The following is a 16,955-nucleotide window of genomic DNA, read 5'->3' as shown; positions in this document are numbered from 1 at the left end:
GTTGTTTTCCTGTCTTGGGAAGGGGCATTTGTTGCCCCCTCCTATGAGCTTGCAGTTTGCTTGGTGTCATTCCCATTCCTTAAGCACAAATTTCATTAAACTCAACTAATATACACGGGCATTTGGCATAAAAGTTTACAAGCCAAAAGTTTAAGGTCTGGAGTCAGATGACCTTTCACATGGCCAGGCTGCAGCACTGATACCACCTGTGGCCTCGAGCAAGTGTCCACCCCTCTCTGTGTCATGGTTTCCATATCTGCACAATGAGGAAGGGGATCTGCCCAGGTTGTCTCTGAGGCAAAGCGGGGCAAAGAACCTCCTGCAACTGTCAGGCACAAGGAGGACTATAAGCATGGCTGGATACCCTCTGTGCCTGAGATTCCAGATGCCATTAGGATTGTGCAGGTGGGCCTCCCTCCCATGATCCAGGAGGCATATTGACACAGATAGAAAGAGGTCCTGAGTAGCAAGGTGAGGAGGAGGCTATGGGATGAGAGGCCATGCAGTCTGTCCAGGGAGCAGATGACTTGCCATATCTACCCACTGTGCTGTGCAGCTTCCATGGCTCAGGCCTTGAAGCAAGATGCAGCCACTGGAACCTCCCAGCCCTTGGGCTCCAGCTTGCATTGGCTAGAGGAGTATGGGGCTCAGGGAGAGGCCCAGAGCAGGGATACACATCTGGCTGCCACCAATGGAAGGGATCTGAGCCGTAGACAGAATGAACTCATCCCTGGTGTGAAGGTAAGGAGAGAAGAGAAGGTGGGGTTAAGGCTTGAGCTTGTCACCATTAAGTGGTCCAGAAGAGAGGCAGGCCTGACTGGTGTGGCTTGGTGGATTGAGTGCCAGTGTGCGAACAGAAGAGTCCACAATTCAATTCCCTGTCAGTGCACATGTCTGGGTTGTGGGCCGGGTCCCCGGTGGATGGTGCACAAGACACAACCACACATCGATGTTTCTCTCCCTCTCTTTCTCTCGCTCTTCCCCTCTCTACATAAATAAATAAATAAATAGAAGAAGAAGAGCGTGGAGTAGCAAAAGAGGATGATAAGAACAGCCATAAAGATAAAAGCAAAAGTGTTGTCTTGGAAGACAAGAGGAGGAAGAGTGACAGAGAAGTTGAACAGCTGGGTCACATGTGGCTGACAGTTTGAGAACACAGAGGGCAGAAGAAGAACCAATGGATTTTGCAACAGGGAGGTCTTTGACACCCAATTTTATCCCTTGGGACTGGGATTGCAGGCTGCCCCTTCCTCCAACGACAGGTCAGCCAGTGTGTGATGCCAGATTCATATTTTATTCTGAGAGAGGTGTTCCACAGGAGCCCTACCTCTGGCCTCATCCCATGGCTCTGTGGAGAAGCCATGGCCAGCAGAGGTGTCAGCTTCTTGCTGGGATGTTGGCAGCTCACAGGTCTGGGCCCTGACTCACTGGCCAGGCTCCTGGGCCATGAGTACCCCACCCACCCTGGGTCACTCAGAACTCGCAGATCACAAGGCGCCTCTCTCCACAGGACTTATCATTCCACTTTCCGTTGTCGAAGATTTCCACACAGTCTTCTTCCCCACCACTGTTGTTGGGCTCCCCTGGGGCCCAGTTGGAATAAACCAGGGGCTCCCCTGTGGGGTAGGTGAACTTGCCCTCTGTCTGGGAGTCAGTCATGCTCAGGAATGCAGCCTTGTTCTGAGCTGCCACCAGCTGTCGCAAGGCCTCATTCTCAGTTGCAGAGCGTGGGGAGGGCAACTGCCCCCCCGCTTGTCTGCATACTTGCTGTGCATCCTGAAAAGATTTTTCAAAGCCTCCTGTCTTGAAGATCTTCTCTCCAACAACTCGGCCATCAGGAAACAGATCCACTAACAGAAGAGGACAGTCAGTTTTGGGTTCTGACAGCACCCAGCCAAAGCTCAGGAGACCCTTGTGCTCCAACTGGGGCCCCAGGCCTCCCATACAGGGTATCAGGGCACCAGATAGGACAAAAGTGAGACACTTGGTGCCAGAGCAGCCCCAGCTTTACAATGCTCTCTATGGGGTGATTCTGGGGTTTCTAGTTACAGGTGAGAACCCTGGGCTCTGATAGATTAAGAGGCTCCTTGTCACGTAACCATCAAATGTAGAATTAGGAATTAAACCTTATTTGATCTGACACTAAAGTTTACACATGCTCTTTCCATTCCTCCCCGTGTGGCATGCCAGAATCAGTTTACCAATTACTGGGTAGAACTGGACCAATTTTGGCAATTGAAATGGCAGCTTGCAGCCTGGGGCAGTCTCTGAGACCATGGATAACAATGCAGACACTCACTCTGATCTCACTTGGAACCCACATAACAGTAGGGCACGTGCCATTGTCAGAGGGTCTGTGCTGTGTGTGGGGTGTGGGAAAGGGAAGAAGGGGTGGGCCATCTCAGAGCAGCGATGTGCTAATCTCTGCAATGTCTGCAAACCAATGCTGGCCTCATGGTGTGCATGTGGTGAAGCCGGAATGCTGGGTGAGGTGTCAAAGGCATCTCATCTGTGAGAGTGGGGGACAGAGAGAGAATCAGTGCTGGAGAGCCCTGTCTGGGAATCAGAAGGTCAGGGTTTCAGCCCCACCTTGGCAATAACTGTCCAGGTGGGCAAAGGAAAGCCCATTTTTTTTCTAGGATTTCCAATTTCTCACCCCTGAGGCGGAAATATATTTCATAAAACTATTTTTTGTATGATATTTTACTATCTGTTTTTATTCTACCTCATTTTCCATCCCTTTGATTTCTGGGTTCGTGCATAAAAATCTTCAGGGCTCCTGAGAGGTATGTGCCCTACATCACAGGGGTGGTCAGGAGCCCAGGCTGTACCCCTAACCACTGCCCTTGACCTGTGAGTACCTTCCACAAGGGCTCAGGGTGCACATTATCCACAGGTTCAAGATGGCACCCAGAGTAGCCTTGCACAAGGTTAGTGCAAGAGGTCACATGCCATTACATGCACCTACATGGGTACACATGTGCATAAATGAATATGCCCATGTTCCATCACAAGGTAATGGGAGCACAAAAGGTCTATCTGGATGTGTGTGAGTATTTGTGTGTGCCTGCATAAGTGTGTGTGCTCATGTATGCAGAGTGAGTGAGTGAGTACATGAGTAAATCCTTGACACGTAGGTACTTAGTTGGCTAAGGTGCTCTGGAGCCAACGCTATGCCTCACCCTTTATGCTTTCCTCCTTCAGGAACTCTTCTTTTCTGGATTAATGAGATATGCTGAATGATTTGAACTCAAGGCTGACATCAGGGAGAGCAGGGAAGGAGGGGGAGCAAAATAGAGAGAGAGGAGGAGATTCCCACAGGCACAGGGCACTCAGGTGTGGGCTCCTGGAGGCCTCAGACTCCTCAACATTCCAGGCTTAAGGAGGAACCTCTGCTTTGAACACCCAGAGCCCAGAGACCACCAGCCCCCTGCCAGACCCAGGGCATGCCTCAGGTGAGGTTCTCAGTGGCCACATGTGAATGTCTGTCTCTCACCAGCCTTGATCCAAGGACAGCATCCCAGCCCCAACCCTCAGAGCAGAGTCTGCAATCTCTGCTGCTGTGGTCTGGGCAGCAACATCTCAGGGCATTCCCACACCTAGCCCCACAGAGCTAAGAAATGCATCCTGGGTGGTTGGGTGTCCCCATAGATAACAGGGACCAGCACAGGTTCAGCAAGAGTGAAGGTCTGCTGGACTGCCCTGGGCTCAGGACATTGATATGGCTTGAGTCACAGTTGGCTGTGATGTTGGGGACATTCTGGAGCCGCATAGCCTTGACCATGCCTCTGCCAGCTCACTGAACTCACGATGAGGGACATGTCCTGCCACTTGTTCCTTGCATCTACTTGCAGTTCCAAGAACATGTGGTGGCACCGCTCTGTTCCACCCTTACCCTTAGCCCCACTGCCTGCCCCAGTCCCAGGTCCAGCCAGTCACCTTATCCCACTACAGTCCCAGACCCACGCCTGCCTCAGGCCCAGCCAACTCCACAACACAGACCCAGTCTGGGGCCTATCCCCAGTGTCTGGCTCAGGTTCAGGTCCAGGTCCAGGAACTCACCTTTCTTGTACTGAGAGAAGGCACCCTGAAGGCGCTGTACCTGTCCCTGTAGGGCCTCCACCTGCCGCCTCAGAGCAGTGATGTCTGCAGAGAGAGAGGTAGACTGAAGACTGGTCCAGCACAGTCAGGGATTGGCTCAGAGTCTGGGCCTCAAGGGAAGGATGCCCAGTTGCTGGCATTACTGGGGGTGGGGTAAGGAGCTGGGACTGGCCCCCACGAAGCCCATATCTGCTGACACAGCAGGCCCTGCTGCCCACAACATTTCCTGTGCTGCTGTTGTGAACAAACTGTCCCCTGGGCAGGTCCTTGCACCCCACTGACACTGATCCAGATGACATTGTCACTCCACATTCTGAGAATCTGACAGCACTTCCTTTGGGAGGTGGGGTGCAGGGACGGGACATTGCATGCTCTTCAAGTACTTCCCATCCCCTGGATTATTTGATGCTCAAGGCTATCCAATGAAGGGAATGGGAGCTGTGCTTGTCCCAATGACCAGATGGAAAAACTGCTCAGGCCTGCCCTCCACCAACTAACAGAGTCTCAAACCAGAGCCCAGTCTTCCTGCCTTCTAGCCTGTCAGTCTTGTCTGCTTTTCACGCACCCCTGAAACAGGCTGACCACTGAGTGGAGGGGCTGTCCTGAGCTGAAGACAGCCCTCCTCCCTCCCCCTCTCTAGTGGGGGTTCCCAGACATAGGGGAGGGTACCTTACCTGGAAGCCCACTCTCTCCTTTTGCTCCTCTGTCCCCAGGAGCACCTCTGTCCCCCTTTAGTCCTGGGGGACCCCTGGCACCTGGAGGTCCAGATGGACCCATGGCTCCTGCAGGCCCTGAGATCAGAGAAGAAGAGTTGGGTGAGCTCTGCACACATTTCCCCGCATTTTCACTCTCACATAGTCTGTTCCCAACCCAGCTACACCCCCTGTCTGTACACAGACCATCTCCATCACCCAGCAAACAACCTTCCCTGTATACAGACTATCCCTGTGGCTCACACCACACTCCCCCCAGGCACTGAGAGTTCCTCATGCCCAATGATGGACCCTCTTGGCAAGCTGACTCTCCCCACTGCCCAGTAATGCCAGCCCTGACCTGCTCGAGGGTGATGGTGAAGAGATGAGCATTGGCAGCTTCCAGTGGACACGGGAGTTTGAAGGCCTGCCCAAGCTTCTTTCATCACTCACCTGCTTCCCCAGCATTTCCAGGGGCTCCACGCTCACCAATGGTACCTTTCTCTCCTTTAAGACCTGGGGGGCCTCTTGTGCCCACAGAACCCTGCATGCCTGGGGCACCCACTTCTCCTGAGAAAGAAACAAATATGGACAAATTCTGCTGAGAGAGTGTGCAGCATGCATCATTGCCTCAGCTGTGAAGATCTCACCCAGAGCTCCATGGTGAGAGTGAGAACTTGGGAGACTGTGATCCTTGTTGCCTGAGCTCCTCTGTGGAAGCTAAGAGGAAAGTACTGTCAATGTGGGGGAAGGGGCCACAGCAAGGCTGACCCAGTATTGGTGGTCTGGGCTTTTCCTGGCACTCTAAGAATGCCCCGGTCACATCATGGTCTGCCACTGCCATTCCTTCTCCTTTCCAGATGGTCACATACCAACCACCTACCTTTGGGCCCAGCCTCTCCTTTGGGGCCTGGTTTGCCTTGAGGTCCTATGTTCCCCTGCATTCCCGAGGGACCCTCTCTTCCAGGTGAGCCAGGCATACCTGGAGGTCCTGGAGGTCCTGGGGAAAAGGACCAGCCCAGTCAGTGCACTAATCCTTCTTGGAAAGGGGAGTGCATGAAAAGATAAGAGCAATAATGAAGGCAGAGAAGCAGCACCATCTTACACATGAAGTCCAATAGTAGTTTCAGCCTTTCCTGTAATAACCCAGGGCCACCTTCAGAACAACCTTCTTTCTGGGATAGGATATGTGCATGCCTACCAACATAACCTAGATACAGCAGCACCACTTCCAGACATCGCATTCTACACACAGCAGCTCACCAGGTGGCCCAGAGTCTCCTTCTGGTCCTGGTTCTCCAGCAGAGCCATTGTCCCCTTTGGGCCCAACTGGGCCAACTGGTCCAGGCATCCCCGTTTGTCCTACAGCTCCAGGTAAACCTGTAGCAGCAGAAAAAATGGGCATACACCCTAAGCCTGGAGGAGCCAGCACCTTCAGGGTCAGTCCTCTGGCATTCCTTCAGGGTTCTACAGGGTGCAGACATTCCACCTCCACATTCCTTGGTCCCGTGATGATCCAGGAAATGAGTGTCCACATCCCCTTTTTCAGGTGAGGAAACTGGCTTGCCAGAGTTAGAGGTGGATTCAAGCCAAGGCCTGTCTGCCTTTCTGTTCAGTGTGCTCTCTCCTGCCCCCAGGCTGCAGTATTTACATCAGGCAATCTGTCAGCATTTATCCTTGATCATGGATTCCTTGCTTTCCCCTTCCTGGAACCAAACTTTATATCAGAACTGACACTTGATACTAGTCATCATGGAAATGCAAATCCCCTCATTTACTGATAGCACTGCTATGAACATAGGGGTGCTAAAGGCTAAAGTTCTTTTGAATTGGTGATTCGGGATTCTGAGGGTATAATCCCAGCAGTGGAATTGCTGGGTCAAAAAGCAGTTCCATTTTTAGTTTTCTGAGGAAATTCCATACTGTTTTCTACAGTGGCTGCACCAGTCTGCATTCCCACCAACTGCATTAGGGTTCCCTTTCCTCCACATCCTCTCCAGAACTTGTTGTTTGTTGATTTATTAATGATGGCCATTCTGACAGGTATGAGGTGACATCTCATTGTGATTTTAATTCGCATCTCTGTGATGGCTAGTCAGTGAAAGACAAATACCATATGATCTCACCTATAAGAGGAATCTAATGAACAAAATAAACTAATAAGCAAAATAGAACCAGAGGCATGGAAACATGGAACAGACTGTCAATGACCAGAGAGGGTGGGGGATAATGATGGAAAGAAAGGGAAGGGACTAGTCAAAGAACATGTATGAATGACACATGGACATGGACAATGGTGTGGGGATTGACTATGGGGCAAGGCGTGAACTGGGTGGAGGAGGGCAAAGGGGGAAAATCGGGACAATTATAATATAATAGCAAAAAAATTTTTTGAAAATGTTCTCACCAAAAAAAGGAAGAGTTAATGTGTGAAGTGATGGATGTGTTAATTAACTCAATGGTGAGAATCCTTTCATAATGTATTCATATATAAAATCATCAAATTGTACACTTTGAATTTTTTACAATTTTATTTGACAATTATACTTAAATTTAAATTTTAAATTAAATAAAATCATAACCTCCTCCCAAAATATAAATAAAATAAAATAGACAAATGATAACAAGTGTTGGTGAGGACATGGAGAAATAGGAACATTTACACGCTGTAGGTGGGATTGTAAAATAGTACAGGCACTAAGAAATCCAGTATGCAGTTTCCTCAAAATATTAAAGATAGAAACTTTGGAACTTATCCAAAGGAAATTAAACACTCATTTGAAAAAGTATCTATACCTTCACATTCACTGAAGCATTATTTATGGTAGCCAAGTAATGGAAACAGGCTAGGTGCCCACAATGCCTGAATAGATAGAGGTGATGGGATACACATACACAGTGGAATATTATTCAGCCATAAAAAAAACCCTGCCAATTGTAACAACATGAATGGGCCTTGAGGGATTATGGAAACTGACATAAGTCAAGCAAGGAAAGACAAATACAGTATGATCTCACTTACATGTGGGTCTTAAAAGTCAAAACAACAAAACCTGAACTCATAAATACAGAGATAAGATTATTGGTCATTGCAAGAGGCAGGAGATGGGTGGCAGGCAAAACAGCTGAAAATGATGAAAAGGTATAAACATCCAGTTTTAAAATAAATAAATCCTTAGGGAGGCAATTTACAGAGTGGTGACTATACTTAACAGTACTGTATTGTTTATTAAAAAGTTGCCAAGAGAATACATCTTAAAATTTCTCATCACAAGAAAAAATGTATATGGTAATGGATGATCATTTCACAATATATATTTACAAATATTGAGTCATTATGTTGTATACACAAAACTAATACCATGTTATATGTCAATTACACATTAATTTATTTATTTTTATGATACATTTTTATCTATTTTGTACCATATTTTAAACAGTACTTTTTCAGTTACAGTTCATCTTCAATATTATTTTGTATTAGTTCCAGGTGTATAGCATAGTGACTAGACAATAATATACTTTACAACAGGGATGTCAAACTGATTTTCACCAGGAGCCACACCAGCCTTGCAGTTGCCTTCAAAGGGCCAAATGTAATTTTAGGACTGTCTACATGTAACTACTCCTTAACCAGGGGCAAGGAGCTAGGCGCTGCTGCTGGGTAGAAACAAGGTGCCGGGCCAGATAAAACAAGGTGGAGGGCTGAATTCGGCCCCTGAGCCTTTTGTTTGCTACCTGTGCTTTACAAAGTGGTCCCCCAGATATTTTTAGTACATACCTGACACCACACATAGTTATTACAATATTGCTGGCTATATTCCCTAAGCTGTACTTTATTTTTTTAAGTATATTTTATTAATTACACTATTGCAGTTTTCCCAATTTTCCCCCTTTGTCCCCACTCCACCCTGCACCCTCCCAACCCTCCAGCAGTCCCCACCCTTTATTTCATGTCCATGGGTTGTACATATAAGTTCTTTGAGTTCTCTGTTTCCTGTACATTTTTATCTCTCCCCATATATATTATGCCTACCAATTATGCTTCTTCTTTCCTGTACCTTCCCCCCGACTCCTCCCTCCCCACCCCCACCCCCCAGTGAAATCTTTCCATGTGATGTTCATTTCTCTGATTCTGTTCCTGTTCTGGTTGTTTTTTAGTTTTGATTTTCATTGTTTGTCTTTTCTTTTAGGTTCATTTGTTGATAGTTGTGAGTTTGTTGTCATTTTACTGTTCATAGTTTTGATCTTTTTCTTAGATAAGTTCCTTTAACATTTCATCTAATAATGGCTTGGTGATGAGGAACTCCTTTAACTTGACCTTGTCTGCCCTTGCATTCTAAATCATAGCTTTGCTGGATAGAGTAATCTTGGATGTAGGTCCTTGTCTTTCCTGACTATGAATACTTCTTTCCAGCCCCTTCTTGCCTGCAAGGTTTCTTTTCAGAAATCAGCTGTCAGTTTTATGGGAACTCCTTTGTAGGTAATTGTCTCCTTTCCTCTTGCTGCTTTTAAGATTTTCTCTTTATCTTTAATCTTGGGTAACTCAATGATGATGTGCCTTGGTGTGTTCCTCTTTGGGTACAACTTCTTTGGGACTCTCTGGGCTTCCTGGACTTCCTGGAAGTCTATTTCCTTTGCCAGATTGGGGAAATTTTCCTTCATTATTTTTTCAAATAAGTTTTCAATTTCTTGCTTTTGTTCTTCTCCTTCTGGCACCCATATAATTCAGATATTGGAATGTTTCAGGTTGTCCCAGAGGTTTCTAACTCTCTCTTCACATTTTTAAATTCTTGTTTGTTTCTTCATTCTGTTTTGGTTGGATGTTTATTTCTTCCTTTTGTTCCAAATCTTTGCTTTGAGTCCTGGTTTCCTTCCTGTCACTGTTGGTTCCCTGAATATTTTGCTTTATTTCATTTTGGGTATCTTTCTTTTTTTTTTTTTTGCATTTTTTCAACAAAGCTCAATCAGTTCTGTGAGCATTTTGATTACCAGGGTTTTAAATTCTCCATCAGATAGGTTGGCTATATCCTCATCATTTAGCTCTCTTTCTGAAGTTTTGCTCTGTTCTTTCATTTGGGCCATATTTCTTTGTCTTGGCACACCTGTTAAGTTATAAAGGGGTGGGGCTTAGGTATTCACCTGGGCATGGCAACTCTCCTTGCTACACTGTGGTGCTGCCTGTAAGGGGGGGGGGGGGGCAGAGAGGGAACAATGAAGCTCACCTGCTTGGCTCTAGCCCACTTTCCGTAGAACTCATGTGAGACTGGGGGTTTCTCCCACGGTGGCAACTGCCGTAGTCCAGAGTCAGCTCTGAGTCTCAGTTTCCCCCTCAGCCAGCCCTGCCCACGTGATCTGCTGCCTCACCATGAGTTCTTACTGGTCTGGTTGTTCTGGTTGACTGCTTAATTCGTTAGTTGTCAGACTTCCATGCAGTTTGATTTTCTTACACTTCTGGTTGTTTATTGATTTTAGATTGGTTGTTATCCTCCTTTTGATTGTGTGAGGAAGTGAAGGGGTTCTACCTATGCCTCCATCTTGGCCAGAACTCTTACACATTAATTTAAACAATAGGTAAAGCTATGTAACATCCTTTTGAACCCTTAGAAAACAGAACAAAATTACTATCTAATGCATCATTAAAAAATAAATGTATGTTGTAAAAATTATGTTCAATATGATTCTGTTTACTACACATGTACAGACATTGTAGGGCATGTGCACATGTAATACATTTTGGAAAAACCATACAAATGGCTTACACAAAAGTGTTGTCTTTTTTCTAAGTGGCACAATTAAGGTAATTTTAATTTTCTTCTTTATGTTTATCTTCAGGGACCACATATTACTTTTCTATTGGAAAAATAACCAAACATTTAAAGAGGACACGTTACCTCAAGAAAGGCTGCCTAAGCCTGAAATTATACAAGATTTACCCAAAAAGACTAAAGGGAGCAAAGAGATATAAATGTTTAAGAATTTTATACTCACTCTGGCTGGTGTGGCTCAGTGGATTGAGCACTGGCCTTTGAACCAAAGTGGGTCACTGGTTGGATTTCCAGTCAAGACACATGCCTGGGTTTAGAGCCAGGTCCCCATAAGGGGTGCTCAAGAGGCAACCACACATTGATGTTTCCCTCCCTCTCTTTCTCCCTCCGTTACCCTCTCTAAAAATAAATAAATAAATAAATTTCTTTAAAAAAGAATTTTGAGACTTCTGGCCAAGATGGAGGTATAGGTAGATACACTGTGCCTCCTCACACAACCAAAAGAAGAACAACAACAAATTTAAAAACAACTAGAACTGCCAGAAAAATCAAACTATATGGAAGTTGAACAGCCATGGAATTAAAGAAGAAACATTCATCCAGACCAGTAGGAGGGGTGGAGATGGGCAGCTGGGGCAGAGAGGACATGGCAAGGCGGCGGCTGGTAAAACGGATGGTCCCACATTAGTGTGCCGATTAACCGGGAGGAAAAACTGGGGAGCAAGACAGACCGTGCAACCCAGGGTTCCAGTGCAGGGAAATAAAGCCTCAAAACCTCTGACTGAAAAACCTGTGGGGGTTACGGCAGTGGGAGTAATGCCCAGCCTCTCAGGGGAGTCATTGAAGAGACCCACAGGGTCCTAGAACATACACAAACCCACTCACCCAGGAATCAGCACCAGAAGGGCCCAATTTGCTTGTGAGTAGCAGAGGAAGTGACTGAAAGCCAGTTAAGAGCTGAGCAGGAAGCATTGTTCCCTGTCAGGCCCCTCCCCCACATACTGCGCCACAATTCAGTGAGGTGAGTTGCCCCACCCTGGTGAATACCTAAGGCTCCGCCCCTTACTACGTAACAGGCATGCCCAGACAAAACAAGGCCCAAATGAAAGAACAGATCAAAGCTCCAGAAAAAATACAACTAAGCAACCAAGGGATGGCCAACCTATGAGATGCCCATAAGACTATCAGCTAATTTCTGAAAAGAAACCTTGCAGGCAAGAAGGGGCTGGAAAAAAATATTCATAGTCATGAAAGGCAAGGACCTACATCCAAGGTTACTCTATCCAGCAAAGCTATCATTTAGAATGGAAGGGCAGATAAAGAGCTTTCCAGACAAGGTCATGTTAAAGGAGTTCATAATCACCAAGCCCTCATTATATGGAATGTTAAAGGGACTTAGTAAGAAAAAGAAGATCAAAACTATGAACAGTAAAATGACAACAAACTCACAACTATCAACAACCAAATATAAAAGAATAAAAACAAAAACTAAGCAAACAACTAGAACAGGAACAGAATCACAGAAATGGAGATCACATGGAAGTTATGAGCAGGGAGGGGGAGGGGAAATGGAATGGGGGAAAAGGTACAGGGAATAAGAAGCATAAATGACAGGTACAAAATATACAGGGGGAGGTTAAGAATACTATAAGAAATGTAGAAGCCAAAGAACTTATAATACGGCCCATGGAGATGAAGTAAGGGGGATAGGGAATGTGGGTGGAAGAAGGGATGCAGGGTGGAGGGGAATAAAGGGGTGGTGGAAATAGAACAACTGTAATAGCATAACCAATAAAATATATTTAAAAAAAACAAAAAAAAAATTTGTACTCAGTTCTGTAAGTTTGGTGATTCTTTTTAATTGAGGTGAAATTTATATAATGTAAAATTAACCCTAGTAAAGGATACAATTCAGTGGTTGATGGGAGATGGGTATAAGGGGATTAAAAGGTAATGTAAAAAAATACAATAAAGATAAAAAAGAAAGAAAAAACTAATAATAACATATACAGTTCAGTGGCATTTAGCACCTTCTCAATGTCGTGCAACTACTGCTATTGTTTAGTTCTAAAACACTTAATAACCCCAAAAGAAAACCTCATAGCCATTAAACAGTAACTCGTTATCCCTCTCTCCCCCACCCCAACCCCTGGGTATCACTAATCGCTATTCTGCTTTCAGCCTCTATTACCTATTCTGGGTATTTCATATCAATGGAAACATACAACATATGACATTTTGTGTCTGACTTTATTAACTGGGAATGACTTCTTGAGGTTTGTCCATTTTGCAGCACGTCTCAATACTTCATTCCTTGGCATGGCTCAATAATACACCTTTGTATGGACAGAACACATTTTGTTTATCCATTCATCAGTGGATGGGCATTGGTTTGTTTCCATCTGTTGGTTGTTGTGAATTAAGCTGCTATAAACATTCATGTGTAAAAAAACAAAAAAGATACCAGAGGAAAGGGGTATGGTGTGATGTGGGGAAAGTTAAACAGGGTACAAGGGGATAAATAGTGATGGAAGGAGAGTTGACTTGGACTTGTTAACACACAATACAATATACAAGATGATGTATAATAAAATTGTACACTTCAAATCTATATAATATTATTAACTCATGTCAGCCCAATTAATTCAATTTAAAAAATTAGAAAGATTGATGGTATAACACAGCATAAAATTTTTTTTAAAAAAAGAAATACCACCTGACAGGTGGTGCCAACATGTTCATTCACATATTTGGCCACTTGCTCATTGTTCCATTTATTGGTTCACTAAGAAACCATCTATGGAACATAACTTCATGTCTAGCAGTGGGCGAGATGCAAATGTTACCACCAGGTCCACTTCTGCAAGGGATTTGCAGCAGAATGTGAAACTGGGAGGCATGGGAAATGAGTGTGGAAGGCCATGTGTGAGATGCCCCTCACCCCATCACAGCACCCCTGCTCCAGCACACACACATAGTCTCAGAGCTCTTTTACTGAAGGACTATTTAGGACTTAAAGGGTGAGGAGGATCCAGAGAGATTTGTAGAGGAGAATGTGACATTTCAGACTTGGGAACCCTGCTCTCAGGGCAGGAGGGGTTGGACCTGCCTGGGGCAGGAATGAGCTGGTGGTGGGGGACTGGTGCCTTTAAGAGTCCATGTACTGGGCATGGTGTCCTGCTTTCAGTTACAGTACTCACTAGGAACGAATGGAACATAGAGGGTTCCAGGATGAGCCCCATATTTCATATTCAACAGCACACTATGCAGGGGCAGAGATGCCCTGACCCCAGGCTGAGCCTCCCTTAGGTTTCATCCTGGCCAACATGGCAACAGGTAGATGGGCCAAGGGAAGAAGACAACCCATAGAAGGTCACACTCAAGGTGGCCTATCCTTGGCACACAAGCATGGACGCCAGGAGAGCACTGAGATGGAGAAGAGATACCCTCATCAGCAAGCACTCATGCCTCCTGAAGCACTAATTTTGCATCCTAGTATCCCCAAGAGATGCATCCCTGTACCCTAATGCCACCTGAAGTGAAGCTTCATGGACCAGAAGTGTGGCCACTCTTAACTGTGCCAAACTCCTCTTCTCCTTACATCTCACATTCATTCATTCCACAGGTGTTCTCAGAGTTTCTACAACATACCTTCCTAAAAGCAGGACAGTTGTAGAGAAAGAGAAAGACAACTCGGATCCCTTCCTCATGGAGCTTAAATTCAACTGCATAGAAACAGATATTAAGCACAGAGAGTGTTGTCAGGTGCATCTTCTAAGTGGAGGGGTCAGAGAAGGGCTGTCTGAACTAGTGGTCTGTGAGTGAGGCTGGGAAGGTGGTGAGGAGTGTGCCTCTGGGAAGAGCAGTGACAGGGCCCCAGGGAGGCAGGGCCCCAAGTGTGCTGACAGATCAGTTAGGGGCCAGTGTGGAGGGAGCCCAGTGACTGTGGGGAGGAGGAGTAGACAACGAGATCAGACAAATAAGCAGGGGTTGTGTGGGTTGCTGTGAAGTGTGTGGTCTTCTCCGAGGGAGGTGCATGCCCCTGGGGGCACTCTGCTGAATCCTCTGGGCAACAATCTAGATGCTGAGAACTACAGGAATTGTCCCTGTAAATACAGCTTCCAAAGCAGGGTCCAGGTCTCATTGGCCCTCCATGGTATGTCTGGGCATCACCATGGAAACCTGGGCTCCACACTCCACCTCTGCTCAAGGGTCTCTCATCTCAGGCCCATCTTGTTCTTTACAGCAGCTTCCTGGGACCACGTGCATCAGAATCTGCAGGACAGGTGTCACAAGTCACACCCAGACCTACTTGGTGAGGGTTCTGAGACTACTGGAGCGCTCCAATAAATTCTCAGACCCATTAGGGTTAAGTGACTAACATGCCTGGAGTTAAGGAGCCAGTGTGGAGCCTGGGCCCCCAGGCCTACTATGCACAGTTTGCTCTCCAAGCACCAGCCTCAGGCCAGGCTTGGGATGTGCATGAGGCACATGCAGAAGAAAAGGAGGTCTCAGCCAGACTCCATGCCATAGATTAGAGGGCCACCTAGGAAAGGGGGCCCTCCCCCAGATTCAATTTAGGGTCCCTCTGGGTGTTTGAGAGAGCCAGGATTCTCTAAGAGAGAGCTGGCTCCTTAAAAACCACCCTTGTTCTGAGGACACTTCCAGGCGGCCTTCTTAAGACCCAGTCCATTGCCACTGGGAGCCACCTTCTCTCTGTAAAGGACAGATGGATACTTGCTTGTTCCTCACCCTACAAAGCCTGGCAATGTTACCTATTCTTACCAGCTTAAACATCATCTTTTTCCTTCACCAAAATGCTAACTCTGGAAATATAAAGGCCGCAGCTGATTTTCCTATAACCCAAGCCAAGTGCCACAATGGTCTCTTCATGCTCACTGCTGGTTCTTGAATTCTCCCTTTTTGCCAGTCACACCAAGGCTATCCCCTATGGGTATGTATTATTTTGAGAATACCCTTAATAATAGTACCTTTGTAAAGCTCAGGAGAATTCACTTGTTGGTACAGCTGGAAGATGCAACTTTATCCTGAACACTCAATAAAAAATAAAGCTTTTGCTCAATTGTTTGTCATTTTGTGGTGGATATTCTTCCACTTACAGAATGAGCAAACTGAGACTCAGGGGCACTGAGTGGCTTGTCACGGGAGTTCCAGCTGTGGAGATGGAGCTAGCAATCAAGCACAGGTCTGTCTGACACAGAACCCCAAACTTTATTACCTTCCATATTTTAGCTTCCCTGAGTCACAATTTTATTTCCTGTCAAATGAGGTTAATATGTCCTGTATAAGTAGGATAAAATGAATATAGAAGGGAATGCCCAAGCATACGGCTGATCAAAGAAATGTGAGTTCCCTTTTCTATTCTCTGTAGAATATTTAGAACAAATCTTTTTGTTCTGCAAAGATTTGAGACTCAGTTGCCCCAAATCTTTTGGGGGCAACTGAGCCTTATCTTTTCCCACCCTCATGCAGTAGAGGTTCATTAGATATTTAACACTATGCACAGGCCCTATTTAACCACAATGAACAATTGCTAAGTGCCAGAGCATGGTTCCAGAGTGGCCTGAGTATTAGTTATTTACCCACTATTTGCTTGTTTGGGGGGTGAGAGGAATCAGAAGTTCCCAGGGGAGAAATCAGGGCATCTGGGTGATGGGGGGAGACACATGGGGGCTCAGGACAGCCAGTCATTTGGCAGCTGGTAAAGTGCCGTTTTAGATGGACTGAGTGTCTAGGGGACTTCTCCTTCCCAAGGAGGTGGGTTTCCATTTCCAAGGCTTCCACAGCACAATATCCAGGGTTGTTGAGTTGGTTACAATTCCAAAGCTCACCCCTTCCCACTAGGACAAGCCCATGGTCCCAGCTCTACCTGGATCCCCCTTCTCGCCCCGGGGGCCATCTCTCCCATCTCGTCCATCACGACCAGGCAGGCCATTCTCCACGGGGCCACACATGACCAGGGTGCAGGCACTGGGCACTGTTTTCTCAGAATAGGTCTTCATTTCTGTTCCCAGTGACCTCAGGGGCTGAGTGAGCAGGATCAGCATGAAGAAGAGGAGAAGAGGCATGGCCTAGGCAGATGGACATGAAGAAAAAGGACACATTCTCAATTCTAGAACATGGGTGAGTACTTAGCACAGCTCCTAGAGGTCAGGGGAGGCATATCTCCCACCTCCTCTCCCCTTCTGTGGGATCAGGAGCAGCAGGATCCCCAAAGCAGTCTAGGACAAGTGGGCACACAGCCTGGTCTAGGAGGGCATGGTTACCTAGCTGAAACTTGAGCACGGGTCACAGCAGCATCTACCTCTTCTCAGATGTCCCATTTTGTTCCTTCTAGTGACTTCCCTTGGTCACTGCCATCAGCAGTGACAGT

At 46.4% G+C, this 16,955-nt stretch overlaps 1 protein-coding gene across 1 annotated transcript; it reads right to left on the bottom strand.

The window, feature by feature from the left end:
• Positions 1 to 1,273: 1,273 nt before the first annotated feature.
• Positions 1,274 to 16,653, bottom strand: SFTPD (surfactant protein D). Its single transcript, XM_024561305.3, has 7 exons — positions 16,452 to 16,653; positions 6,057 to 6,173; positions 5,677 to 5,793; positions 5,247 to 5,363; positions 4,776 to 4,892; positions 4,063 to 4,146; positions 1,274 to 1,850 (listed from the first exon to the last, which is right to left on the bottom strand). The coding sequence occupies exons 1-7, from the start codon at positions 16,648 to 16,650 to the stop codon at positions 1,474 to 1,476; spliced, it is 1,128 nt and encodes a 375-aa protein (XP_024417073.2). The 5' UTR covers positions 16,651 to 16,653; the 3' UTR covers positions 1,274 to 1,473.
• Positions 16,654 to 16,955: the final 302 nt, after the last annotated feature.

Source organism: Desmodus rotundus, chromosome 4, assembly GCF_022682495.2.
Source record: "Desmodus rotundus isolate HL8 chromosome 4, HLdesRot8A.1, whole genome shotgun sequence".
Lineage (NCBI taxonomy): Eukaryota > Metazoa > Chordata > Mammalia > Chiroptera > Phyllostomidae > Desmodus > Desmodus rotundus.
The sequence above is the reverse complement of the archived record's forward strand: the minus strand, read 5'-3'. Positions and strand labels throughout refer to the sequence as shown.

Bases quoted from the DNA above. Each gene is read 5' to 3' on its own strand.
- SFTPD (XM_024561305.3), bottom strand. From the start codon at position 16,650: ATGCCTCTTCTCCTCTTCTTCATGCTGATCCTGCTCACTCAGCCCCTG. The intron at 6,174-16,451 runs GTAGAGCTGGGA...CTGCTGCTACAG, and splicing joins GGGCGAGAAGGGGGATCCAG to GTTTACCTGGAGCTGTAGGA. The intron at 4,147-4,775 runs GTAAGGTACCCT...CTCTCTCTGCAG, and splicing joins AGGAGAGAGTGGGCTTCCAG to ACATCACTGCTCTGAGGCGG.